The 27,233-nt window shown below is 51.1% G+C and overlaps 1 protein-coding gene across 2 annotated transcripts; it reads left to right on the top strand.

The window, feature by feature from the left end:
* Positions 1 to 298: 298 nt before the first annotated feature.
* Positions 299 to 27,233, top strand: MAU2 (MAU2 sister chromatid cohesion factor). 2 transcript variants are annotated; one of them, XM_055343221.1, is made up of 19 exons: positions 299 to 604; positions 7,895 to 7,912; positions 8,309 to 8,374; positions 9,042 to 9,137; positions 10,314 to 10,408; positions 12,092 to 12,119; positions 12,416 to 12,571; positions 13,780 to 13,926; positions 14,013 to 14,103; positions 15,321 to 15,424; positions 16,003 to 16,080; positions 16,377 to 16,442; positions 18,056 to 18,139; positions 19,515 to 19,564; positions 19,755 to 19,832; positions 20,035 to 20,146; positions 22,828 to 22,918; positions 23,787 to 23,914; positions 24,296 to 27,233. In XM_055343221.1, the coding sequence occupies exons 1-19, from the start codon at positions 329 to 331 to the stop codon at positions 24,368 to 24,370; spliced, it is 1,839 nt and encodes a 612-aa protein (XP_055199196.1). In that variant the 5' UTR covers positions 299 to 328; the 3' UTR covers positions 24,371 to 27,233. The 2 variants fall into 2 exon arrangements, with proteins under 2 accessions (XP_055199196.1, XP_055199195.1); XM_055343220.1 differs by having other exon boundaries at positions 18,056 to 18,142.

Raw genomic sequence — 27,233 nt, 5'->3', positions numbered from 1 at the left:
GAGAAGCCTTGTTATAGTACGCATGCCCTGATGGGAGATGTAGTCCGTGGCGGTCAAGCAAGTCCGGCCGCTGAGCGGATACCTGGGGTTTTTTCCTCAAGGAAAACAAACCTCAGTCTATTGGCAATCTCTGTTCTCAGTCCCGCGGACCAAAGGGCATCGACTTTTCGCACACTGCCCCGGAACCGCAGCCGCTCCAAAGACGAACTACATATTCCAGAATGCTCTATGCAGGAGCTCTCGCGAGAGGTGTGAGAAGGGCCCAGCCCCGCCCCGCGCGCCTGCTTCCGCCTCCCTGTGGCGGCGGCTTGTTGTTGTGGAGGCCAAAATGGCGGCTCAAGCGGCGGCGGCGGCCCAGGCGGCGGCGGCCCAGGCAGCGCAGGCTGAGGCGGCCGAGTCGTGGTACCTGGCGCTTCTGGGCTTCGCTGAGCACTTCCGCACTTCCAGCCCGCCCAAGATCCGCCTGTGTGTGCACTGCTTGCAGGCCGTGTTCCCCTTCAAGCCGCCGCAGCGCATCGAGGCCCGCACGCACTTACAGCTCGGTTCCGTGCTCTACCACCACACCAAGAACAGCGAACAGGCGCGCAGCCACCTGGAGAAGGCGGTGAGCGCGGACCCGGCCGCGAGGGAGGAGGCACGGGCTCTTTCCGGGGCCTGGGCTGACGGACTGCGACCCCAGCGGGCAGGGGCCGTCTGGCCCCTCTTCGGGTACCTGGGGCGCGACTTCCGCACGAGCAGCAGGACCCCGAAGCCGCCAGCCTCTCAGGGGACCCCAGGGCCTCTCTCTGTACCTTACTTAGCGTCCCTAGTGACAGGCAGGGCCCCAGGACCCCGCTCAGGGTATTGGAGAGTTGTCTCTTATCAGGAGCAGTAGGGTTCCCAGATTCTCCAGGATTTCAGGAGAGTATCATCTGATGGTGCCTATGGGAAGGCCACCAGATCGGGCAGTGGGTCCTGCAGCTTCGAGCACTTCAGGGCTCAGCCCCGTGAGCATCAGCCTGAACGCTCCCTCCTGAAGTGACTCAGGATAGGGCAGGGCCAAGGTGACAGTCCAGGCATCCCTTGAAAATCTTAAGTTTGGTCTCTCAGGCAACCTAGGAAGCATCCTCTCCCTGGACCTGGAAGTCTGATAAGTGTCTGGAGGGTATTGTGCCTCTATCCCTAATGCAAGGTGTCATAGATGGGAGGCAGAGGCTCAGAGAAAAGAAATTAAAGTCCTGTAAGGCAGAACTGAGGGGGGCCTATGTTCCAGAACCATTTTCTACCGTGGGGTGGGGTGGGATGGGAGGGATCTCCAAGCTCTTGCTCTCTTTGTATCCATGGTGACTTCTCTTTCTCCCACCGTGCGTTAGTCTATCCCCTTCAGAAGAGAGACCTCACCCCCCTATCTTGGCTTGTAGGATTTTGGTGCTTCAAAGAATGTGGGAAAGTGGCTGTCATTGTGCCCCTTCTGGCTTTGGCATTGTTTCTTGTCATAGCAACGCTGTGCTCCTGTCAGACCAGGCCTCCATTTGCCATTTACCTGGCCTTACTTGGCTTAAAAGAGATTTCTTTAAAAAAAAAAAAATCAACTTAAGTTTTTAAAGTGTATTCATCTGAGGTAAATCCCAGCCCACCTATGTCTAGTCATGAATTACCTTTGGGAGAATATCAAAGAGTGTAAAGAGTTGGAAGGGGACTTTAGTCTTTGCTTGATCACCTTCCTTGTTTTAGGAGTGAGGCAGTATGGGTCTAGAGAGATGAAGTGATTTGCCCAAAGCTACACATCAAATTATTAACAAAACTGTCTCAAATTTGGGCTCAGGATCGGCAACTTCAGTGCCTAGACAATAAGTCATTATGGTTTTTATGAAGTTTTTTTTCTTCTCTTCATTCAGCAGATATTTATTCAGTTCACACCAGGTGCCAAGCTCTATTCTAGGTGCCGTAGATCAGTGATGACTAAAATAGTCCCTGTCAACATGAGCTTATGTTTTTTGTGTGAAGGAGACAAACATTAAATGTGTAGTAAAAGGTTAGGCAATGATAGAAGAACCATGGAAAATAAGATCCAAGGTGAAGAGATGGGAGTTGATGGGGAGCTTTTTTTTGGCAGACGTAGTGAGGAAAGTCTATCTGTAGGAGTGACATTTGAGCAAGCATGAATGGGATGGGGAAAGCAAACCTGGAGAACGACTCAGGATGTCAGGTTAATCCGAAGAGATGCCTGAGCTGTGACCAGTTGGTGTAAGGTCTCTCCTGGGCAGTGATGAGGCTGAGATCAAATGGAGCCCCAGACTTCCCTGGGTGTGGGCATGTTGGAGACTGACGGCTCAGGCCTCGTGGCCCAATGCTTTCAGTGAATTGGGGTCCTGAAGCTCTCCCCTCTCTGAATTTTTTTTTAAATTTTTATTTATTTATGATAGTCACACAGAGAGAGAGAGAGAGGCAGAGACACAGGCAGAGGGAGAAGCAGGCTCCATGCACCGGGAGCCCGACGTGGGATTCGATCCCGGGTCTCCAGGATCGCGCCCTGGGCCAAAGACCGGCGCTAAACCACTGCGCCACCCAGGGATCCCTCCCCTCTCTGAATTAACAACAAATCTTGCCACCCCCTTCCCTTGTCTTGGGGGGTCATTCAGTCCTTTTTTTTTTTTTTTTTTTTTTTTGAGCAGTGGTTCATAGTTGTATATATTGTCACATTTTGCCCACCCAGTGCTGTGGAGGGGAAGCAGCCATGCCTCAGATTGCTTCCTTGGAGCCGCTGGGCTTCTAGATCCATAATTTAAACCATTATGCTTGTGAAGTGCCTTCTCTTGATTTTACAGAGCCCTGAATCTTATGGGGTTTTCCACACAGCCACAAGGTCCCCTCTTTAGCTCACACTGACATTGTACTTGGAAATCCCTTCCTTCCTGTCAGTTGCATCCCTAGCTGGGAATTTGTCCAGTTTTCAGTTGAAGTGCTTTTCTCCATGCTGTTTTCTTCTGCAATTGTATGTAATCTCCTGTTGTGTTGCAACACAAGCATGTTTCTTTAATCTTCGTTCTTTGTGAGTCCTGTGATTTTTTTCCCCCACTCAGGCTGCTGTCAACTTCTATTTGTTCCTTTCCCAGATTGGCTCAACAACAACAAAAAAATTATAATATGTTCTTCTTTTAGAAGTGGTTTGTTTCTAGTCCTGAAGAGCAAATGGCCAAATAGGTTTCCATTTCTTTTTAGGGAGTCAACCCAGAATATCAAAAAGCATTTTTTTAAAGATTTTATTTATTCATGAGAGACACAGAGGGATAGACATTTTGTGACTGTTTTCTCCTTGATCATTCCTCATGCTGTTTTCTGAACTAATTTTCTGTAACTTTTGAGTGCTTCAGGTAAAACTTTCAATGGGTCTCCTCACTTACCACCACATTTGGTTTCCTTCTTAACCATCTCTTCTGTTTTCTCTCTGAGAAACCCCCAACCTCCTTGGTAATCAATTTTTTTTTAATATAAAGTTAGATTACCCTGTTTTTGCTTCCCATCAGTGTCTCATTGCCTCAACTGCATTTGTAAACTTTGTAGAAGGAAGGTATTATCTGCTTACCCACCAACTTCATCCATTCTATCAACTTTGAAAGAATCATGTGTTCAGTGTTTCCATCAGAGGTATGGAGGATGTTTCTCCCTTTGCTCAACAGCTTTCTCTGAGGTCACATCTGTTGGTCTCTTTGGCCCTTGCAAGCCCTTGAATCATCTGCTGGCTTCTTCATTCCCCTCGATCTGCTCAGCAACTCCTGTAGCTATTGTGGCACATGACTGAACACTTCACCTGAGAGTCTCCCCCTTTTAGATTATGGTTTTAGCAGTGGTGTGTGTGTGTCATTAGGATTCTTGGCTGCTCAACTCCTGGAGTAAATAGTTCAGGATTAGAAGAGATGTTGCTTTACTCAGAAATCTCTTGGCTAGAGAATTTGTGTAGCTGTTTTCTGCAGATTCTTTGATATTGTGTTCCTTTTCATTTCATTTTCACCTTGGCTTTCCTCTTGCTACACACCTGCTCTTGTGTGCATTTTCAGTCTTTTCTTGCCTTATTTTCATGCTGTCTTTCCAGCAGACAGTTCCATTTTAGTCATTTGCACATCCTCTGTGGAATCAAGAGAATCTGCGTGTCTGTACTTAGTTGTGTATCTATACCCCATTAACTAAACTTTTTTTTTTTAAGATTTTTTACTTATTTGTTAGAAATGGCAGGGGGGGGGGGGCGGGGAGGAAGCAGGCTCCATGCAGGGAGCCTGACGTGGGACTTGATCCCAGGTCTCCAGGATCACACCCCGGGCTGAAGGCAGCGCTAAACCGCTAAGCCACCAGGGTTGCCCCCCATTAACTAAACTTTTGATCATGTTTCTTTTTATCCCTTGGCCTAGAAAATGCATCATCACCTTAAGCATCGCTGATTTGAAAGCTAGAGAGGAATAAATGCTACTTCTCTACAATGAATTGTTCATTATTTTTTATTACCCAGGTAGTCTTTCTTTATACACTGGTTTCTTCTCACTGTGTTATTCGTGTCAGTGCCACGTTTGCTTACTCTTTGGGTTTGGAATGGAGATGCTCTTTAATGGTAGTTTTGCTCCCTGACTTAGCAGCTCCAAACTGTGCCATCTAGATGCTTGTTAATTCTGCTTCCAGGTTTACCCTGAGAATATCTGGTTTACCTTCTCAGCAAGTGATTAAATGCTTCCCTTTCTCTTCTTCAGGCCCCAAAGGGCTTAGTTCTCAGCCTTTCATCAACAGGCATGGCTGGAGTAGATCTTTTATCCTTCAGCATCGTGTCCTGCCAAATTGCATATCCCATCGCTGGGAGCAAAACCTTGTGCAAAAGCTGTATTTTCAGAGTTTGGCATTAAGCATCTTCATGGAAGAGTGATCTGTGCTTCCTCCTGTCTTCATTTCTATTTTCTTCACTCTCACTCTCGGAGCCTCCTCTGACTTCAGGATGTGAAATCTGTCTAGGAACCATCCTTTCACGGTTCCACCAACTTGTCCTGCTGCCTCCCCTCCAACCCCTGATTTCTTCCTGTTCCTGCTTAGAAATCACTCAAGTATTGTTGTCACCTTCTACATGCCAGGCTCTGCATGTGGTCTTCTCAGAGACACTATCTCATTGAATCCTCAACAAACCCATGAGATAGAGACCACTTCCAACTTGCTAATGACAGTGTTGACGGGGTTTCTCATAGTCAAGGTCACACAGCAGAAGGAGGCAGGCTGGCTCTTAAGTACTGTGCTTATATCCGAAAGGAGTTGCAGTCCATAACTATTTTTACACATTTTGATGATTTAAAAGCCGATCTAAAAAAAAAAGAACGGGTTATTTTGATTCTGAGGTAATAAGAAATCTTGAAACACCGTCAGCCCTGGATGGAATCTTCCAGGCATGAGAGATGTGCTCTTTCAAGCCTATCCACCCTTCATGGCTTGTGCTGGCCCTGTGGTGACCCTTACTTTCCCTGAGAGTCCCAAGTTAGCCCCAGGGACTTCTGGTAATTTATATCCCTGTCCCACACCTGCAGGTTGCCCAGCAGTGAGATCTCTTGCTTTGGCTTCTTTCCTATTGTAAGGAAGGAGACAAAAACTATTTTTTACTTATTTTTATTTTTTAAAGATTTTATTTATTTATTCATGAGAGAGAGAGAGAAAGAGGCAGAGACATAGGCAGAGGAAGAAGCAGGCTCCCCACAGGGAGCCCAATGAGGGACTCAATCCCCAGACCCTGGGATCATGCCCTGAACTGAAGGCAGACACTCAACCACTGAGCCACCTAGGCGTCCCTAATACCTATTTTTTAGTGTTGCATAGTAAAACATATAGGTCAGTTAGCAACTTTGAATAAAGTAGCACCATTAGATAAGGTATTCTATATATTTAATTGTAAGGTGTATTTTCTGATGTGTCTATGTTTCTGGTTTGTGAATTTATGTTGCAAGATTCAGAAGTGAAGTCTTATGTTTGTCTGGCAGTTGTTTGACTGACAGTGTTGGGAAAGTGACTGACTCGCCCTGACATGGGACCACTCCTGCACAACTCCTGGCCCAACCATGTCCCCAGTCACACAGTTTCCTCCCCTGGTTTCCCATCTCCTTCCAACTGGAAGCCTTCAGGAGCTTCTCTCACTGCCCTGACCGTCCCTGTGGAGAGTAGTGGTTTCTGTAGAAAGCACACTCTGACTTCTGTATTTACCAGTTGCATTGACATCACCTGTGTGGTTGAAGCTGGCTCCACCCCGTGAGGACCCTGAGCCCCTCTTGTCCCTGCTGCAAGGGGGTCCTTGAGAGGGGACACTCAGGCTGGCTGCAGAGTGCCTTTTGCCTGGGCCCTGTGTGTGTGCACATGAATGTGTGTCAGGAGCCCAGTGGTGCTGGAACTTGTGGTCTCTGTTTCTCTCTGCCTCTCCCACAGTGCCCCCTCCTGGCCTACTTGTGTTTTGCAGGCCGTGAGTCTTTTCCCTGCCTCTGACTTCCTGGGCCACCATTCACCCTTGGCCCAGAGGCATCTCTAGCCCGAAGACCAGCAACTCTATGGGCCCTCTTCCTCCTTTCACATTCCCTTTACTGCCTTTAGGTATTCTTAAAACCCAGATCTGATTGGGTGCTTCTGTTTTATGCTTCTGACTGGGAAAGGCTCCAGGAATGATGTTGGGGCATTCTCATTCATAGGCAGTGCTGCCACACGAATGGTCCAGAGATCATTGGGCCTTCCAGCCTAAGCTTCCCGGGCCTCTGCCTTTTTCCTGGGCTCTTCTCTACCCAGAGCACCTTACACTTCATTTTGCTTAGAGACACCTCACCCTTCAGGGCTCAACCCCAGGCATCATCCCCTCCCACACACTGTTCTCCCACAGAGCATGGTGAGTCAGGGTCTTCCGTTTTGCTCTGAATCTTTCTGCCAGCAATTGGCAAGGCTCTGTGAATGTCTGTAGGATGAGTGGGTTGACAAGAACAGCATCTGGTGTATGCTTGGGTCCTAGGTGGTCTGACAGCATGGTTGGTGTCTTTCATGTAGTGGACTTGCCCACACACATCCTGACCGCCACCTCCTGTTGGAACATGGAGCTGCAGGGCACAGCAGTCCCCAGGGAGGAGCATGTCATTTGAACCCTGTGCTGGTGTGCATCCCAGCAGAGGGTAGGACAGTGAGCTCAGGTCTTAGAACCATCCTTGCTACCCCCTGGCCATGTTTGTACATACCACTCCTTCCTGGAGCACTCCTTCTTCCACTTTCAGGCTAACTTTGCTCATTTTCAAGCTTATTTATTTATTTATTTATTTATTTATTTATTTATTTATTTAAGAGAGAGCACAAGCAGGAGGGAGGAGCAGGCTCCCACCTAGCCAGGAGCCCAATGTGGAGCTCAATCCCAGGACCTTGGGGTCACGACCTGAGCCAAAAGCAGACACTCCATCCACTGAGCCACTCAGGTGCCTCCCAAGCATCTTTTAAATGTCATTTCTTCCAGGAAGGACTGACACCTCCAGACCCACTCTCCAGTTGTAATTGATTCCTTGTATGATGTTTTTTTCCAACTATCTGTGTACTGCAGTGAGTGGTACACAGGAGCTTTCAGCACACTTCCTTCTGGAGTGTCTCTGCTATGGTAGGAAGGGGCTCTGAATCTGACTTGGGGGCTGACAAGATAGAAGACTCCTGTCCATAGGGGAGCAGGTACTCATTTTCTCTCCCTCAGCTGCACTCTGGTTGTGGGATTTCAGAGAAGGTAAGCCTGCCTTTTCAGGCCAAGCAGGCCACCTTCCCACTTAACTGAACACCTGCAGCTTTTGGTGACAGGACAATCTGTGTAAACCCCAAAGTAGAACCAGCAAGTAGGCACCAAGTATTTAGCTGAAAATTAATCCTTTTTTCTTTCTCTTTTCAGTGGTTGATATCACAGCAAGTATCCTTTTCTTGTTGGTACCATTCCTTTTAAGGAAAGCTCCATTTAAAAAAAACCACCCACCAAGATTGTACTGTAAATTAGAATCCTCCCATGAAGCATTCCACAAAGATGTAGGCTTTGCCTCACCTGAAGAATCCCTTCTTCAATGTGGCTACCCCTACAGACCAACATCCTCTCCCAGGATGCCATGTTTCTCTTTGTACCCTGTCATCTAGCTCTACACCCAGCTGGCACCAACCATGGGGATTGCTAGAGGAGTAGGTGAACTTGAAGTTTCAGAGCAGGCGGGGATGTTCCAGTTCTGCCAGCCTCTGCAATGTAAGAACCCCAAGTTGTGGCCTTTGAAACTGACCTCTTTGCCGTGTCTTTCCTTCCTTAACTGGATGTTATTAGATCCAACAGTTTGAAGATGTTAAATTTGAAGCAGCAAGTCTTTTGTCCGAGTTATACTGTCAAGAGGTAAGAACACGTGAAGGTTTCTGAAAGCAGAGTCACTCTCCCTATATAGCAAAGGCACAGTGGCAAACTGGGGCCTGGAAGTGGACTGCCTTTGCTTTTAATGCTTTCCATTACTTTTTTACTTCCTATACTGTGCATAGAGCATCCATGGGTCATCACTTGCTAATGAAAGCCAGCAAAATCTTTCTACCAAAGACTATTGGAAAATAGCCTTATTCCTAGGTTTCCTTGTTCCTAACAAATCTGTATGCCTTCTTGGTTTCTTATCTCAGGCATAGCTGGAAATCACCTTTCCCTCCTTTAAGCAGCCACACATGAGGCTCCCTGAGTAGCAAGGTGTGCATGGTTCACATCCCTGGCCCCCCTCTCTGGTTGCAGAACAGGAAAGATGGCAATTTGTCTAACTTGACTGTTCAGGATTTTGGACTAAAGCTACTTTTCAGTTTAGTTCAGTGAGGAGTTATTTTAAGAGCAATGCAAAAACTTCCCAGCCAATGAGTGAGTCCAATAAAGTCTTTTCTTCTTTTAATAAAGTAAATTGGCAATTCACAATTCCTTTGGTGAGCATGAACAGGAGTGGCCTTCTGGTGCCACAGCTGCTACATAAGGAATCCAGCTTGCTTGCCGGCTTGTTTTTTCCTCCCCAAACTTGACTGTTTCCTTTCAGAATTCTGTAGACGCAGCAAAGCCACTGCTGCGGAAAGCAATCCAGATCTCACAGCAGACTCCATACTGGCACTGCCGCCTGCTCTTCCAGCTTGCTGTGAGTACTGGGCCTAGCCAAGAAACATGGGTGCTCTGCAGGAGCCGTGACCTTGGGGCAGACCCGCCCAAGTACAAATAACAAACTCCAGGACACACAGGCTCTCCTCAGGCTGCTGCACTGAATGGGTGGGGACGTAGGGATGTTGCTTTTACCTGCTAACTAGCCTCTGTCCTCAGCAGGACACTCCCCCACTCCCCCATCAGCACCCAGGGTGATGGTGGGAGTGTTCATCCCCATAGGGACCGACACAGGGCCTTGTCTTCCTGTTCTCTTCCCTTCTGGTGCTTCCTTTGACCTGTGTTCATTTAAATTTGGGGAACATTTCTAGCTAGTGGCCCACTGTGTTTTGTAAAAGCTGAGCTGAGATTCCAAGGGACTGACTCCCTATCAGGCAGTGAGTGGCTGAGTCAAGCCTAGACTCCATGAAAGTCCCCCACCTGGCCTCCCTTCAGTTCCCCAGACATAGGTGGTCTCTGTGCTCTGAGACTACTCCAGTGGTGGTGGGCTTTCTCAGGCTGGGCCTTCTGACTGCAGTGGAGAGGCCTGCCAACTAGGGGTCAGGAGGATGGGTAGGCTCTACTGTGAGGCATACCTCTTTTTTTCTGGGCTCTACCTCCCCTTCATTGGCTGGCCTCCAGTCTCTCCTGTCTCAGAACCAGCCTGCCTACCAGGCTGCCCTTGCCCACCCTCCATGATAGCTCTGTCACCTGCCTATGCAGCCAAACTGTAAGTCACCTGTGTTTGGTGGGTGCTGCGTGCATGCAGGAGCCCAAGCTCCTGACCAAGGCCCTGCAAGTATATCTTCCTTTGAACCTATTAAGGCTTTTCTGTTTGAAACAGCTGTGGACACTTATCCCTGGCTGCCTCCCTAGTGACTAGCCCCCAAAGATGATCTGCAAAGCACATGACACACTCACAAAATCTTGGGGGTCTGTGCCTGTTAACTGCTGTCTGTGTGAGCCAGGAAGCTTAAACAAAGTATGCTGTAGACCAGGAGGAGTTCTATACTCAAAGCAATTAACGTGATGAGATAATTTAGTTGATGTAGCTCAAAACTGACCCTGAGACAATTTTGTTGGTATGTGGGGAATGTTCACTTTTAAGCTACCAGCAGAGCACTAAGGTCAGTTACTATGTAATGTAAAGCAAGTGTCATTGTTCTCTCCTCTTTAGCAACTGCATACACTTGAGAAGGACCTGGTGTCAGCCTGCGACCTCCTGGGTGTAGGGGCCGAGTATGCCAGAGTTGTGGGATCTGAGTACACACGGTAGGCACCTCTGTCCACACCCCTCTCCCTCTTACTTGGAAATGGCTTGGCTGTCTTGTTCTGGACAATAAAAAGCATTGGCATTCTGGCCTGAAACGAGGATCACTTTTGCATATAGTAAAAAACATGCAGATTAAGGCAACTCGAGACATCTCTTGCCCTATTGATTCATGAAGTTGGGAGGGGAGAATTGACTGACCAGGGGAGCGCAGCCTGTATTCTCAGTGCTAGCATGAATCTAGTATCTCTTAAAATGAAAAGTACTCGTATGATGTGCTGGGCTGGTCCCCACAGATGCAAGAACAGTGCTCCCAGAGGGTCTGCTTGGCAGTGCCTATGGGCAACTCCAGTGTCCCTGCTCAGGGTGCATTGAGGAGGGCTTGGATGTACAACAGGAGACAGAGTAAGTGGGCCTTTGTATAAAAGAGGGGACATATGTTCGTGTTACCCACAGAACTGCTTAGACCGCAGTCTGGAGACTGGTGCTCTGGTGTCAGAGGCCACTGGTGCTTCATTATGTACCCTCTGTGAAGGCCTCCAGTCTGTCTCTTTTTTCCCCTTAAAGAGCTTTGCAGTAGACAGGCACCAGGCAATGGGGCTTTTATTCTGTTGTATGCATTAGGGTTTTGTAAAGTTCCCTTTCATGGGGAGTGATCTTAGGCCATGGAGTTGTTGGAAAAAAACTGTCCCCAACTCTCTTCTCTGAACTCTAGACTTGAAAGTGCCCATAGGAGCGCTTGGCTCTCCTAAAGCTGTCCTGGACCCTTGGCCACCCTGAGAGGGCAGCTGTCACACACACTGGCCCCCTTTGTGCTATAGCTGTCCCTGGGTTTGTGGTGATACTTAGGCTCTACAGAGCACAGGGACAGCTGAACACTATACATATTCACTCAGGAGTGTCTCCTGACCAGGCTTCTGTGCTGCTGTAGACAGACGGCCTGGGTGGGCTCCATCAGGGCACAGTAGCTGCAGGTCACTTGGCCCAGAACCTCTGACCTAGGGTGATAACGTGTGTGACACTGTGGGAACCTTAATACAAAGTTCCCAGCCTTTAGATTTTGATGGCCGGACAATGGGCAGGTAGACTCTAGGGTCTGCCTGCCATGAGGTAACAACAGGGAATGGCGTGGTATCCTGGAACATAGACATCTGTTTTTCTGTGTGACTGACCCCCCCACCTCAGTCTCCCAACCTACAAAATGGGGAGAATGGCACCTACTTGATTCTGCCAACACTGGTGAGACAGAAATTTTGATGTTGAATAAACTAGGGGCCTATGGGCTGGGATTCTTGAAAGCAGCTGCCCCTGCCTCCCGCCAGCATGCTAGGGCACCTTGGGGTGAGCCTGTGTGCTCATCCCCTGCCCAGTGCCATCCACTGACGCAGAACCCCTCTCTACTGTCAGCCAAGGTGGAATTGTGGCATACTTGCATTCCATACTCTGCTCCTACATGCTTTCTGAGCACCTGTTTATCATGAGGTTTTTGAGCCTCATGAACATCTAAACCAAGCAAAAAAAAAAATAGAGGAATATCAAACAGGATGAAGTAGAATAAGCGTTACAAATAAATAAAACAGACCACCGGGGATTGCTGCACATTAGGTCCCCATGAACTTTGGGGTGGTACGGTCATCCCAGGAGATGCCAAAGCCTCACAGACTGACTCACCCTCTCTTTTCCAGGGCACTGTTCCTGCTCAGCAAAGGAATGGTAAGTTAAGACTGGGTGGAGTGGGGCTGGTGTGGAGGAGGCGAGGCCAGGCTCCATTTACTTGCCATAGTGTAGCCCCTTGGGGGCCCAGACCTCATACACAGCAGGCTATAGCAAGGGTGAGGCCCTGGTGCCCCTGCTCGGTTCAGAAGTGACACTCAGACTCCAGGTTGTCGGATTTGTGCTAAAGAAGCAGCAGCCTTGGGTTGGTTTTGTGCCCTCTCTGTGTGGTGCCCTGGATGGGCCCAGACCCAGGCACCCAGAGGGGCTCCCAGCATCTGCGCCTCCCTCCCCAGCTGCTGCTGATGGAGCGCAAGTTACAGGAAGTGCACCCGCTGCTGACCCTCTGTGGACAGATAGTTGAGAACTGGCAAGGGAACCCCATCCAGAAGGAGTCTCTGCGCGTCTTCTTCCTGGTGCTTCAGGTGACTCATTACTTGGATGCCGGGCAGGTACGTAGTGCCTCCCACATGAGGGCTGATGGGGAGTGAGCAGGCTGTGCATGGGCATTAGGCCAAGACATCAGCTCTGTGGTGGCCTCTTGTCACTAGCCACACAACATGTCTCTCATCGGGGGCTCACTTTCTCCTACACACCTGGTCACAGTCTGGCACTAGTGCTTTGGACCCGTGGGCAGAAGGCACTCTGAGAATGGGGGTTTCCTATTCCTAGCATTATGGCAGAAGGAAGGGTGGCACACACACCCACTTGGCGCATGGTGGTTGAAGGCAGTATGTGGAATCCATGAGAATAAACTGAGGATTCTGGCATGGTGCCTGGCACACAACAGGTACCCCAGCAGTGTCTGTCTACCACCCCCCCAGCTGATGACAGCTTTAAGGAATTTGAGAAGGGACTGACAGGATCAGCTGTATCTGAGAGTAGACTGTAATTCTCGTGTGGTTGGGGAGCAGCTGCATCTGCATGGGTGAACATCTTCTCTCCATCCATCTTACCCCACCCTGTCCCAGTGACCAACCAAAGGCGGGACCTCTCTGGTGCCACTCTGGTGCACACCTCTCTGGTGTGCTAGAAGGCCACAGGTAGAGCTTAGTGGCAATGAAGGCCCCAGAAAGTGCCGAGTTGGTGTCCCATTGGTAAGGGGCTTCTTCTTTTCCCCCACCTGCACCCAGCTTTACCTGTTGGGCCAAGCACTACACATAACACATAGGATTATAGAGCAGACTTTCATGGGGTGCTGATAGCGATAGAAATAGCCTATGGGGGACATTGGGATAGGGCTTACCACAACAGAGGCCAGTCTATATAAACCCTGATGCCTGAAGGACTCCCAGGGAGCCATTTCCCACCCCTTAGGATAACCAGCTGCCCCAGCCCTACCTTTCCTTCCTGGGGTTACTAAAGGAAAGTAAAAATGTGGCTTGAGCAGAGTCTTTGAACAGGCTTCTCTCAGGCCTTGGTATGGGGGCCCAAAACTGAGTTGTGGCCAAGCTTCAATCCTACAGATGACCTACTTGGCCCTGTCCTGTTCCCTGAAAGCTGGCTGACCAATCTGGGGGTGGGCATCCTGCAGTGATAAGCATAGCAGGGGTTCCTGGGAGGAAGGGGCTGAGAAGTGGCTGGACAGGCACCTAAGAGGGCTGGCACATGGTGGGAGCAGGCAGGCCCTCAGTTGTGTAGTGCTACTGGCCCACTCCAGGTGAAGAGCGTGAAGCCGTGCCTGAAGCAGCTACAGCAATGCATCCAGACCATCTCCACGCTGCATGATGATGAGATCCTGCCCAGCAACCCTGCCGACCTCTTCCACTGGCTGCCCAAGGAGCACATGTGTGTACTCGTCTACCTGGTGAGTCTCTGGGGAACTGGGTCCAGGGTGGCTAAGGGGGTGAGAAGAGGGTCACAGTGACCACTGCTGTCTGGTCTTGTCGCCAGGTGACCGTGATGCACTCCATGCAGGCCGGCTACCTGGAGAAAGCACAGAAATACACAGACAAAGCCCTCATGCAGCTGGAGAAGCTCAAGAGTAAGTCTCTAGGGCTGGACCAGGCTCTACTTAGCAGGTTGCATAGCCACAGCGCCCCCTGGTGGCTGGCCTGAGTGCCACCTCTTGTACTGGCCTGAAGAACCTGGAAGGACAGCAGTGCTGAGCAGTCACCATGAGTCCCTGCCCCGTGGGTCTTGTTAACCCATTTGGAAGATAGGTGCAATCTGAGATCGGAGCAGAGCAGGCCAGGCTTAGACTTGATCCTTGATCCCTGGCTAGCAGGGGGTCTTGTGCTATCTCTGCCGCCCAGCACGCACCCCCTCGCCCCCCCAACCCTCCCCATTGCTCAAGACGAATGTGAGGGTTGGTGGGTCCCAACCAGGGCCTGTTGAGACAGCGTGCTCAGTTGAAAAAGACAGTGGCTGCTTTTGCTTTCTATTCTCAGTGTTGTGACGTGAATCACTCTTGGTGAGGCTGAGATCAGAAATCCGATCTCCCTGACCAGTAGCAGGTCTTCTGGAGGTCATGGGTTTTTCCTGGATGCCCAACTAATCCCTCCTGTAGGACCAAGACACTTTGATTAGGAGGACCCCAGAGCCACATGTGTCCCTGGCTGGCTCAGCATCCCTGTTAAACTGTTCATCTCCTTCCTATACCCTCATTAGTGCTGTTGGGAGAGGAACCTTCAGACCCAGAGAACCAAAGCCCACAGTGATGGTGCTTCTTTCCCTCCATATGAGCTGGGAAAGGGGTGTGGGTACCATCTGGCTCCAGTGTGAAGACAACCTCTCAGGGAAGCCAAGAGCTGAGTTCCTTCATTGCTGCCTGAGACCTGTTGCACAGTTTCACTCTCCTGGGCTAGTGCAACACTTCTATAATCCACTGTGTCCAGAGTGCTCTGGAGCACTCCCTTGGGTCACAGTGGAGTGAGGATGGGAGGCAAATCTGTCTCTCCAGGGATTTATTACTCTTAGAACACTCTGGTGTTCTAACACTAAAATCTGGCTCTGAGCCTATCTCTCCACCTGGATAGGGAGATGAACCCCCTCACTCTAGGGTGCAGTGGACACCAAATGAGATGACAGAGCTAGTGCTAAGCAAGTGCCCAGGAAAGGAAATGGGCTTAGACCTGGCTAGCCAAGGGACTGACGTGGTGGGAGGTGGGAGGATGCAGTCCCGAGGAGGCTCTGTGTCAGTCTCCCAGAGTCTCTTCTCTAACTACACTTTGAGTACTCACCCCCACCTCTCACCCCCAGTGCTTGACTGCAGCCCTATCCTGTCCTCCTTCCAAGTGATCCTACTTGAACATATCATCATGTGTAGGCTTGTCACAGGACACAAGGCCACTGCACTACAGGAGGTAATGATGCCAGAGGCCACACACATGGGTGGGAAAGCTGTTGGGGTCGGCCGGGTTTCAAGTTGTCACATGGGAGAATGTAAATTTGCCTGGTGTATGTCAGCAGAATATCCAACTTTGTCATTTCACTATGCTTTGTTAGTTGGTGATCCTGGTGGACATAACTGATCAGAGAATATGATACAGAAATCAGTGGTACTTTCCCTAAAAGTTTGCATGCCCAAGGAACATGGAATCTGAGGATTTGGGGTCCCCTGATGGTGATCCTAGCACTCTGGCCAATCCATAATCTCTTAATGTTTACCTTCTGGAGAGGGGTTAGGGGCCCAGAGTAGGATGAAGGTGCTGTGTGTCTAAGACACATGTTCGAAAGGGAGGATGAGATGGGAGACGAGGGTCGTCCTCAAGGAGGTCAGGGCTGCACTTGTCCCTCATGACAGACATATTTGCTGGGACTTTGTGCCCCAGGAAGGTAGGATGTGGGCATACCTGTCGGCATTGGGGTCTCCCAGATGCTGCTGGGACTCCAGGTCCCATGTTAGAGGCCTTGTGATGTTGAACATGCTCTTTCCTGGCAGATCTCCCAGGTCTGCCAGCTGTGCCAGCAGTCCCCCCGGCTCTTCTCCAACCACGCGGCACAGCTGCACACGCTGCTGGTGAGTACACAGGCCGCCTGCCCCCGGCCCCCTTCCAGTGACTAATCCCATGACCGCTGCCCCAGGCAGGATCCAGAATATTTCTAGCGGGCTTTATTCCGATAAGCATCTTAAGTCTGAGTTGGGTTGGGTCCCGGGAGGAGGGGGTAATTAAGCATGCCATTTTTCTGCCCCTTTGCTGGAGTAAAGCTCAGATGTAGCTGGCTCAGCAGTCACTCATCAGGCCTGTTTGGGTTTAGTTGTGCAGTCCTGGGCAAACTGCATGGCTTCAGACCCTTGACACCTTCTTCTTCCAGGGCCTGTACTGTGTCTCTGTCAACTGCATGGACAATGCAGAAGCCCAGTTCACCACAGCCCTGCGGGTAAGGTGCCGGCCCTCGCTCCAAGGGGCGGGCGGTTCTTCTCAGGAGTCGGGCGTGGTCTGTGATGAGGACAACCTCTGCACAAAACTGTGCTCCGTGGGCGACTGCAGCACTCAGCCTGCCACCGGCTGTGACAGTAACATGCCATTTACCCGGGACTTTCCCGGGCAGGTCCAGTGCTATTCGGATGGGGCAAGGCTAGTACTGACAAAACAGTATGACAGGGACAGCTGTGGGCAGGGAGGCTTTTGGCCAGCATGGGATGGGACAACTGGAGGGCAGCCATCAGGGAGAGCCCAGTGCCCACTGGTACCACAGCCTATTCGGCCTCTTTCACTCCTGATTCCCACCCAGCCTACCTGATAGCCTGCCAGGTTGGTTTTGGCTCTGGTCAGAGCTGAAGATGCGGAGTCACTTGGCAGGGGTCAGGGGCTCCCTGGAGCCACCCCTGTGGCAAGTCCTGGGACACAAAGCAGGGTCTGTTCTCATCCTGTGGCAGCCTGGTTGCTCTGGGGGTCATGAAGGAGGTCTGCTGGGGCGATGTCCTCGCCTCAAACAGGGTCACAGCAGGCCCTGGGAGAAATGTGAATAGTGAAGAGTGGACCAGGTGCCCACCCCCCATGGCCTTCTCAGCCTTTCCATCCATGCCCACTCCTCTGGGCCTTAGGCAACTTACTCTGCCAGCTGCAGTGGTACCAGGACACCCTCACACAGCTGCCCTGTTACCTGCAGTTATTCCATGGCCCTATGAAGTTCTCTCAGCCCCTCCCTCCACATCTTAACGTCCCACAAGGGGCTGCTGCTGTTTTGATGGTGTGTGCCTCAGGGGAGTCCACACAGCACTCCTACAGGCCATGTGGGAAGTGGTGCAGCCAGGATACACACTCGAACCCCACGTGGCCCCAAACACATGCTTTTCCTGTGGTCCTACAGCAAACAAACCAGAGCTGTTTGCTCACTTCAGGAGACCTGGGCCCCCTCAGTGCACGCTGGAGTCCTGTGGGTGGGGGCTGCATTTCCAAGGCAGCCTCAGCCTCCCAACAGCTGTGCTCACTCAGCCCTGTTGGGAAGCAGGATTTGGGTAGTGCTCAGGCTACTCAGATTGACCCCTCTCTCCACCATTCTTATTTTCCAAGAAGAGCTGAGGACAGCGGTCCGTCTGCTACCAGTCATCAGCAGCATCTCTGGTGTCTGACAGCCTGAGTTACCCTCCTGGTGGTATCCTCCCCAGGATTAGCACATGCCTCTGCTGTGTCAGCCCACACTGGCGTCCAAGGGGTCACTGGTGTGGTGTGGAGAGAGGGACTATCTGGGTCTTAGTCCCGAGAAACAGGCAGAAAATAGACTACAGTGCAGTGTGTTCTCAGGGCAGGATCGGGGGTGGCTGATTTTCTTTTTTTCTGTTTCCTAAGTTTCTCCTAACGTGGATGATGGTTATAGAGTGAAGAGAAATAACAGCTCTATGCTCCTGGAATTCAGGAGGCAGGCAAGGGGGTCTGTCTGCAATGAAAGGACTAAAATGATTCCGGATTAGCCCCAGTGCCACTGAGTGGCCCCAGTGTGATATGGCTGTGCCTGGCATGGCCTTCTAATGGCAATGTGTCCTGTTCTAGCTCACCAACCACCAGGAGTTGTGGGCCTTCATCGTGACCAATCTGGCGAGTGTGTATATACGGGAAGGAAATAGACACCAAGAGGTAGTAGGTGACATGCTTCATGTTTGGTATCTTTTCAACTCTTATTCGGGGGCAGTGGGGTTGGAGTTCTCCTGGGCACAGCAAATCTCAGCAGCCCCAGAGTTTCACCCTCCAATAAGTGGCACTGTCCCACCCAGAGTTGCAGGCATGCAGGGGCAGACAGGTCTAGGAGAGGAACATTCCCGAGCTAAATAACACTTCTCTGTGTTAAGAGCGAGCCAAGCTTTATTAAATCGTACAGAAAAAAAAGATCCAGTTTCTTCTACCCCAACCTGTCTGTTCTAGAGTGTCAGTGAGGCCTCATGTTCACTTCTGAGGAGCAGCAGCTCAGGCAGCCATTTGCACTGTGCTCCTGGATTGTCCTAATGACCCAGCCTTTAAAGGGGTAAAGGGCTCCCAGGGCTTGTCGTTATAGGACAAGTGCCCTCACACCAGGTTCCCCCTGCAACCCTCAACCCTGAAATTCCCTTCAGCCCTGGGATCCCCCCTCAGCCCTAGAATTACCTTCTCCCAATCCTGGCCTCCTGCCTCCAAATCTGAGATTTAGTTATTTTTTCATTTCCATGGCTTTCGTTTTATCTTTAGTCTATGAAAAAGTTAGCTGACCTCCCAGCTTCTGGGTTTGGATGTTTTGGGCTCTAGGGAGCAGAAAGCCCTTCAGCGGTTAGGAAGTAATGGGCAGGGTTATCAAAGGGCCAGGAGTGAACTCTGTGGGTTATATTCAGGGGGTCATGGCTTCACAGTTGGGGAGCTGGCTTCCCTGTGTCTTTATCCTCCCAGCATCTGCCTCCTGGAGGTGCTATAGGAGACCCTGGGAGCAGCTTCAGCTCACTTCAACCATGTCCTCTATCCTTCCCTCCTTGTCAGCCAGAGGAGACCTAGAGCATGGGTCACATGGCTGCCTATCAGAGCCTCCCAGGATCCCTGTACCTCCCGATAAACCCCACCCCCAACCCACAAGACCCATGTGGGCTGGTCTTACCACCTTGCTCTACCATATTGGACTCTTCTGAGCATATAAAAGCTGAGACTGAGCTGCTGCCCTGATCACCCAGTCCTCCTCGTTTGATGTGGGGAAGGCTGAGAGTTGACCCAACCCCAACTCTTTACATTGGAGGCTGTGATTCCCATCAGATAGGAGGGTGAGGAGGTAAACAGCTTTGTGCAGTCTTCTGGAGTGTCTTCACCTATCCTTGGAGGTTCTGACCCCACTCTTTCTGGGTTACTCAGGCATGAGATTTGGGTTGAGAGCACGATGCTCTTAGGTTGGGTTGGGAAGGTGCAAGCAGCCCTAGTCAATTTAGTGGCATATTTGAGGCTGAATTTTTTCCTGTTTCAAAATGCAAAATGATCCTAACTGTTATTTCTGCCACAGCTATATAGTTTGTTGGAGAGGATCAATCCAGACCACAGCTTTCCTGTTAGGTAGGTGACCCGAGTGCTGAGTGCCCCATTGACCTACTGTCTTATATTTTCTGTGTTCCTGGGGTGGTGCCAGTGCTGGTGGGACCCAACTGCCCTATGTACCCGATGCCTCTTGCCCCTCCCTCCCTGCCTATAAACCTGCTGCACTCGCAAAAACCCCACGAAAGTATTCTGCTGTCTCTCCTGTCAGCTCACACTGCCTGCGAGCTGCAGCTTTCTACGTGCGCGGGCTCTTCTCCTTCTTCCAGGGACGCTACAATGAGGCCAAGTGAGTATGGGGAGAGGACGGGTTGCCCCTTACCTGGCACCTCCTGGGCTAGCCATCCAGGTGGTTTTTGCTGTGTGACAGCGTGTGCCCAGGGCTTCTGTCACCAAGACAGGTGGGCCTCTGCTCAGGGCCTTGAGGTGGCCGCAGCCTCTTCCTACCAATAAGGCATCCTGATGGGCCTTCACCATCTGTTCTCACATAGGCGATTTCTTCGAGAAACTCTGAAGATGTCCAACGCAGAGGACCTGAACCGGCTCACGGCCTGCTCCCTTGTGCTCCTGGGCCACATCTTCTATGTGTTGGGGAACCACAGAGTGAGTGTCCAGGGCTGGGCTGAGATGGTGCTTACGGACTACCATCTAGTAGCACTTTGCGTCCTGTGCCCTCGGTGATCTTATCTCAGTAACCTCCCCATTCGCCACTGCTCTGTGAGGCTCAGGGAAGGCAGGGGCACCATGGCTCACATAGGCTTGGAGGGCAGGGCTAGGGGAGCTTTGGATCCCTGGAGGGTGGGTCTCTGTGGCAGATGGACCCAGTGCCGGCTGCAGGCAGTGGTCAGACAGAGTCCCACAGGCTGTCCAGAGCTGCCAGGGCTGATGGCAAGTTCCCCTTTCTGTATGTTAATATCCAGGGGCAGAGAGGTGTGTCCTCCCAGTTAAATCCCTTGGGCTCCATTCTGCCCAGCACACAATGTCATCCTCAGGGCACCCCATGTCTTCACCCTTACCTAGAATGGCCCCCTGGGGTGGCCCCAGTGAGATCATCCAACTCCCAAGTCAGATGGGGAACCTGGGGTGTGCTCTTACCTGCTTGCCTGCTTTTATCTCTCAACCTCTTGAGGCCTTTTTTTTTTTTTTAAGATAGCATTTGTTCATATTATGTAATATGATATGTTTATCATAGAAAGGGTGAGAAACAAAGGAGAAGATGATTTCATGTCTTCTGTCTCTTTCCAATACCTATCTCTGCCTACACATAGATTTTGTTTTTCAGGCTATTCCATAATTTGATACCTTGTCTTTCTCTGCACCACTGGGTGAGTTTTCTTCAGTAGCAGCAAGAATTTTGAAGCAATATCCGCTTCATAGTTTAGCCAGCCTCACTTTAGTATATGTCTTGGCCCATAGAATTTTATCTGATCATACCCTCAGGCTCCCTAAGAATGAGCATTTTTACCGACCTGGGCATATCCCCCTGCCTACAAACATGACAGGCGTTTGCTTTGGTCAGCGGGCCTTGAAGTTCACATCCTGGTGTCAATGGCATAAACATTGGGGAGCCACCACCCCTAAAGGAAGACGAGCTTTGGGTTCTCCCTTCAGAGTGCAGCTCTGCTCCTATTAGAATATCCTGTCACCCTATTCGTCAACCTCTGAGCACACATGAGAACAGTGGCCTTGCTGTGTGTCTAGGGTCAGATGAGAACCAGGAGCTCAACGTGAGGGCCTACTGAGGGTGGGCTGCCTACCTCATGTCTCCATGTGGTGGATGTCATTACCTTGTTTTCCAGCTGGGGAAATTAAGGTCACAGAGCCCCCAAATTGCAGACCCAGGCTTAGAACCAGACTTCACTGGCTCTCATTTGTCTAAAAGTCTGCAGAAGCCACTTTGAATGGGACAGGGTAAACAAAGCAGCTTTTCAGCTGCGGTTCTGGTTCATATTTGGGGCGATCCCGGGATATCTTACAGAGCTTATTTAGGAACCTCCACTGCTCCCTGCGTGTCTGGGCCTGTGTGGAGTGACATGGAGCCCCCAGGAGCCCTCAGACCTAAGCCTGGCCTCAAGCAGCTCCAGGTCTGAGGGAGACAGTCTGCCCTCAGCCTGCCAGCCTGGAATGTCCACAGGCATCATGAGTTTGTGAGCAGCCTTACACAGGATACCTTTGAGAATTACACATCTTCATACCAAATTCTGTGGGGCCACAAGCTGGCATGGGGCAGCCTGCTTAGGAGAACCAGGAGCTTCATATTATGAATATACTTGATATATACTCCTTCTGGCAGTTTCCAAACAGATGCCCAAACCCAGGCCTAGGGGAGAAGAGTTTTTTCGTGTTCTGTTGGCACTCTGGGGTCTTGGAAGGACTTTATTCAATCTTGAAAAGCTTTGAGACATACCTGGAGCTCATCTTTGATGTGCCAGCCATGAGACAGTGTGAAGTCATTGGCTTTTGTGTCTTCACATAATCCTGTCTTCACATAATCCTGTCTGTGTTGAAGCTAGGCCTCAGGAGTTGGTTTTGATGGTTTGTAAATCTCTTAGCCACATGGCAAGTACCTGCCAGGGGCTGCTATGTAGGGAGTTCCCCCATGTCACCTTGAATCCAGCATTCAGGCCAGCAAAGCTTGTTGTCCCTAGGTTGAATGGGGTCAGAGCAATGCTGCCAATCATTATGGGGTCCGGGATGGGTGTTTATGGCCCTGCACCCGCCCTCAGCACATCCTAGATATCGATGGGAGCAGAGTTGTGCAGTCACATAGTCCGTGTTGGAGAATTACCATGCCTTGGTGTCCCACAGCCCCATATGACAGGTAACCTCCCACAAGAATGAGTTCATATGTAGAAGAGAAACCTCCCTTCCTCTTCCTCTATGCATTCAGCCCTCATCACTCCCACCAGGGCAGACTGTTTCCTCCTCCCAGACCCTGGGACCTCTGAATGTGCATTTCTAATCAGCTAATCGGAGTCCAGAGCTGACTACCACCAGTGCCTTTTGCTCTAGTTAGAGACAAAGGCAAGTAAACTAATAGGCAGTGGTACCCTGATGAGGAGGTGCATGCAGAGCTGAAGAGTGGGGGCAGTTTCTTTTCTCCTGAGGTAGTTGAAGAGTACATCAAAGGAGGTCATTTGAGATGGGCTCTGAAGTAGAAGTAGGAGCAATCCAGGCAGCAGGAGGAGGGCACAGCCTGGGGTGGGTGTGGCGGGTAGGTCCTAGGCTTTCCCCGCTGCTCGCCCCAGCCCCCACTCCCTTCCCTGGCTGCTCTCGGTCAACAGGAGAGTAACAACATGGTGGTGCCTGCCATGCAACTGGCCAGCAAGATCCCAGACATGTCAGTGCAGCTGTGGTCCTCAGCCCTGCTGAGAGGTGAGTGCAATAACCAGCCCTTCCCAGAGATCAGGGCTGCTGGGAGCCCAAGTCTAAAAGATCTTGGGTAAGCCCTTATTAGCTTGTGCTCAGACTGGGCCTCAACACACCACAGTTCCAATTCTAGCATCTGCTCAAGCTCCACAGCAGGACCTGTTTAGGGGCAGTGGGCACTAGGCTTATTCATGACATCAGCTCAACACAGGATCGGATCACTCTTTCCACAAGGCTGTTTCTTGGAGTCTGGGTGAAGAATTAGGCTGTGAGCCCTAGCCCTCACCCTTGGTTGCCTTCTCCCTGAATAGCAGTTGTCCCTGTCAGACAGTACTGGCCAGGATACTCTGGGTAGGCTCTCAGCAAGCATCAGTGTTGTTACTGCTGCACCCCCATTTATAGATTGTGCTACTAAAATCCAGAGACTTACCCAGGGCTCTGGGAAGGAGGCAGAGGGCAGGCTGCAGTGGGCTTTGTGGGCCCATTCAGTCTTTCTGCCTCAGGAGTGGGGTATTAGGCGCCCTGCTCTAGTGAGTTCCTGTATGCCTGATGGTTGGCCAGCACCTCCCCAAGAGGGCCAGTGTCCACAGGGAGCCCTGAGGGTTTTCACTGCCCAACCGACCCTTATATCTGTTCCCTGGGCCACACTGCTTCCCCACCTCCATGTGACTCAGGAGCTCAGGAGGGCATATGTGAGGGCTTTTGGCAGGTGGGCTTCACTGACCCTGAGACAGGGCTCAGGACAGGTGACATGCCAGATACACAAGAACTCACTGGTAGAATGGGGTTTGACCTTAGGGCTCTACCGACGCCCAAGAGGAGGATGTGGGGCAGGGCAAGGTAGATCCATCCTATGCATGTGTCCCACCCTTAGACTTGAACAAGGCCTGCGGGAATGCCATGGATGCCCACGAAGCTGCCCAGATGCACCAGAACTTCTCCCAGCAGCTGCTCCAGGACCATATTGAAGCCTGCAGTCTCCCTGAACACAACCTCATCACGGTATAGGCACTGGGTTTGGGGAGGCAAAATGAAAGTGCCAGTTGACTTCTCAGGGCCTTCTCCCTTGGCCTGCAGCCCCCAGGGGGTATGTTCCCTAAGAAGGGAAGTACATGCTTGGCCAGCATCTCCCTGCATGTTTCCAGCAATCCCTAACTCAGCCTAGCCTCAAGGGCCCCCTCATATGTGGGTGACGGCATCAGTCACCCAAGTGGGTGATATATGGTGCTTCCCAGGGGCCCCGCTGACTCAGGTGTGGAGGATAGGGCCCTGGCTGAGCAATCTGCCCAAAGAGAACAATAGTCCAGGACAAAACACATAGCTCACCTCATCTCTGCTCCTTCCTAGGAAAGACCTCACCTATGTATTCTCTCCCCTCTACAGTGGACGGACGGCCCACCCCCTGTGCAGTTCCAAGCTCAAAATGGACCCAATACAAGCCTGGCCAGCCTCCTGTGAGGCTCCTGAAGGGAGCCGTCCAGCTTCTTGGGGCCTCTATGGGGCCCAGTGTGTCCCCTACTTCCATCCAGACAGCACTTGAGCTTTCCTTGGAGGTGTGCTGGAGTGGGTGTCCCCAGGCTTCTTTTCTGACTGTCTCCAGAGCTTCCAAGTCCCTGGGGAGTATGCAGGGCTAATTCAGCCCTCCCAGGAAGGGCTGGCCAGCCATTCCCACCATATAACAAGACCCCAGTGCTGAGGCTTGCAGGTGGGGATATTGGAGCCAACTTTCCAGAGCCATCCTTTAAAGTGGACTTGAATTGCCAGTTCTGCTTCCACGTCTAAGTCACGCCTTCGAGGGAGCGTGTCTGGGCGGGGAGTGGGGTGCCAGTTGCCAGGGTGGGTGGTACCGCTGGTACATTGCCACATGACTTCCATCACCTGGGCCTCTCTGCCTGGCTCGAGTGTTTTCTCTGCTCATAGCAGCTTCCAGAGCCCAGAGGCAAAATGCCAGTTTCTGCCTCAAAATTGGAGGGAAGAAGTGATGGCGCATGTCAGGGACAAAAATGCACATCCCACCATAACACTTTTCCCAGCTTGCCTTTCTGTCCAGTGTCCCCCCCCGCCCCCCCCATCTGACAGCCAGCGCCTCTGGTCAGGAACCCGGGGGGCCCAGGAACTCGGCTTCCAAACATCTGCACCTTGACTGGATTCAGTGTCCAGCCATGGAGGTGCACATTCTTGTAGACACGGGTGTGCATGTGTGTGCGTGCGTGTGTGGTGATTCACAGAGCTGGAGCTGGGGGCTGAGACTCCTATTTTTGCACCAGCTGTTTTCCCCCATCAGCGTCCATTCTGCTGGGCTGGAAGCAAAGGAGAAGGGAGGGGACCCTCCTCAGCCCAACTCAGGGTGCCTGAATAAAAAGGGGCTTGCTTCCTGGCAGCTCTGCAGCCTCCTCAGCAGAGGACATTTGCAGATGCCTGGAGCTCAGCTGGCCAGCAGGCAGCAATTCCCCTGGCCCCTCACACTGCTCTCAGGAGGGAAGATGAGGAGACCTACCTTCCTTGGGTCTTGGGACAGCATTGAAACCTCTTCCTGAGCTAAAGCTGACCCCAGGAGTCTCTGCCAGGCTCAGACAACCATGCTCGGTTCTGTGCTCCTCTTGGATAGTTGGGGAGATAACCCAGTGGTGATGGTGGCATTGGGGGCAGTTGAAGTAGCCACCTCCTCCAGCCCCCGGTGCCTGGGAGTGTCCCCCTCACAGAGGAGTGGTGAGTGGTCTTGCTAGTCAGGGTGGCTTGTTAGTTTGCATCTTGTTACCCTTGCACTGTGAGGGCTGCTTCTCAAAGCCTCAGTGTCTGACAGAAGGAACACTGGGATCACTCAGGTCAGCTGCTCAGGCCCTGAGGCCTGAGTGTGCCTTAGCCACAAGCAGGGCTGTCAGCAGACCTCCCTGCACAGGGCCACCGCCCCTACCAGGCCAGCATCAGGCCCCTGCTGCCCACAGGGGGCCAGCGACAGGCGTGCACAGTCAGCTGCTGATTGGAGGCATGGGCTGGCCAGGGCTTGTCCTAAGAGGATCCACCATCTGTGTGGCATCCTGGGTCCCCCAGGAGAGCCTAGCACTGTCCGGTGCAGCTCAGGGCCACCTTCTTGGCTGACCCCTGGGCTTGTGAGGCCTACAAGAGGAGGGTGTGACGTGACCACAAGCTGTCCTGTCCTGTTTTCCTCTCCCGTCAAGGCTATCCCCTAGGCTCTCCGCTCTATCCATGGGACAGAGCTCCCCTCTTTCCACAAGCTACCCCTGTTGGCCTAGACCCTGCACTGTCTGACCTCTCCAGACCCTCATTACTTCAATCACGCTGTACATCATGTTTGTCTCTGCGTATTTATTTAAGCCTTTCTTTGCTTCTAGGGCATTTTTTATGTAGAACAGTTGAAATAAGAACCTCAAAACTTAACATCTGTCCTGATGTTAAAGTGCTTTTAGTGACCACTCTGTTATCTATGTTCATGTAAAGTTAAGGATAAATTTTTATGTTTACAGTTAAAAATTCAGTACTTTATATTTAATATTCCACTCTAGCTTTATGGAAGCCAAACTGTGTGTACATGCATTTCTGCATGTGCAAGCTTTGAACCTCCCCTTCACCGTAGCATCTTCTGGTTACATAAAGCTGTCATAAGTACCTTCCTGTGAGTCCAAATGGAGTGCCTCACAGTTTTCTCACTCAATCATAAGAATTTAAGACAGGCAGCAAAGTGAGCCCCCAGGGAGACCTTCTACAGTGTCCTAACTGTTTAGATAAAACAGATAAATAAAAACTCCAAGCCTTTAAGTGTACAGTGTGCAAGGGAGGAACAGAGAGATCCCTGTTGGCAGGTAAATTACTGAAAGCTGGTCTGCCTTTTTGTGTGTTCCTCCCACCTCCTTGGGTCCTTAGGGCCTGTGGATCTGGGGGACTGGTCCAGGAGATACTAGGTTCCCTGGCACACACACACCACTGCCTCCCCTGTGCTGGGTCTTTGCAGCCATCCATGGGTGAAACGAGGGTCCTCTCCCTGGGGTAAGCACTCCCCACCCCACTTATTGGGAACACTGGCAAAGAAATCAGAAAAGGGCTGCCTGGTGCAGTGGGTGAATTTGTTGATTGCATCGTCTCTGTTTTGTTAAGGGTTTTTAATAAGTATGTTCGACATAATGTCTTTTAATGGGTTTGTAATATCTTATGGTTTTAGCAGCCTGTAACTTCAGCTGGTGCTTTTAATCAGGAAAAAATTTTTGTAAATACAAAACATTGTTTAAAAGACATAACCATAGAACATAGCTTCCCATTTGTGGATTTCTTTTCCTATATATTCAAAGTAAAATAATTTGCAGGA

Source organism: Nyctereutes procyonoides, unplaced genomic scaffold (assembly GCF_905146905.1).
Source record: "Nyctereutes procyonoides isolate TBG_1078 unplaced genomic scaffold, NYPRO_anot_genome, whole genome shotgun sequence".
In the NCBI taxonomy this organism is placed as follows: domain Eukaryota; kingdom Metazoa; phylum Chordata; class Mammalia; order Carnivora; family Canidae; genus Nyctereutes; species Nyctereutes procyonoides.
This window is presented reverse-complemented; position numbering and strand designations above follow the sequence as displayed.

What these genes read in the sequence shown, in the direction of transcription:
- MAU2 (XM_055343220.1), top strand. Translation starts at nt 329, where the DNA reads ATGGCGGCTCAAGCGGCGGCGGCGGCCCAGGCGGCGGCGGCCCAGGCA. An exon ending in GTGGGATCTGAGTACACACG is followed by an intron (nt 10,409 to 12,091) that starts GTAGGCACCTCT and finishes TCTCTTTTCCAG; the next exon opens with GGCACTGTTCCTGCTCAGCA. An exon ending in CACAGCTGCACACGCTGCTG is followed by an intron (nt 16,081 to 16,376) that starts GTGAGTACACAG and finishes TTCTTCTTCCAG; the next exon opens with GGCCTGTACTGTGTCTCTGT.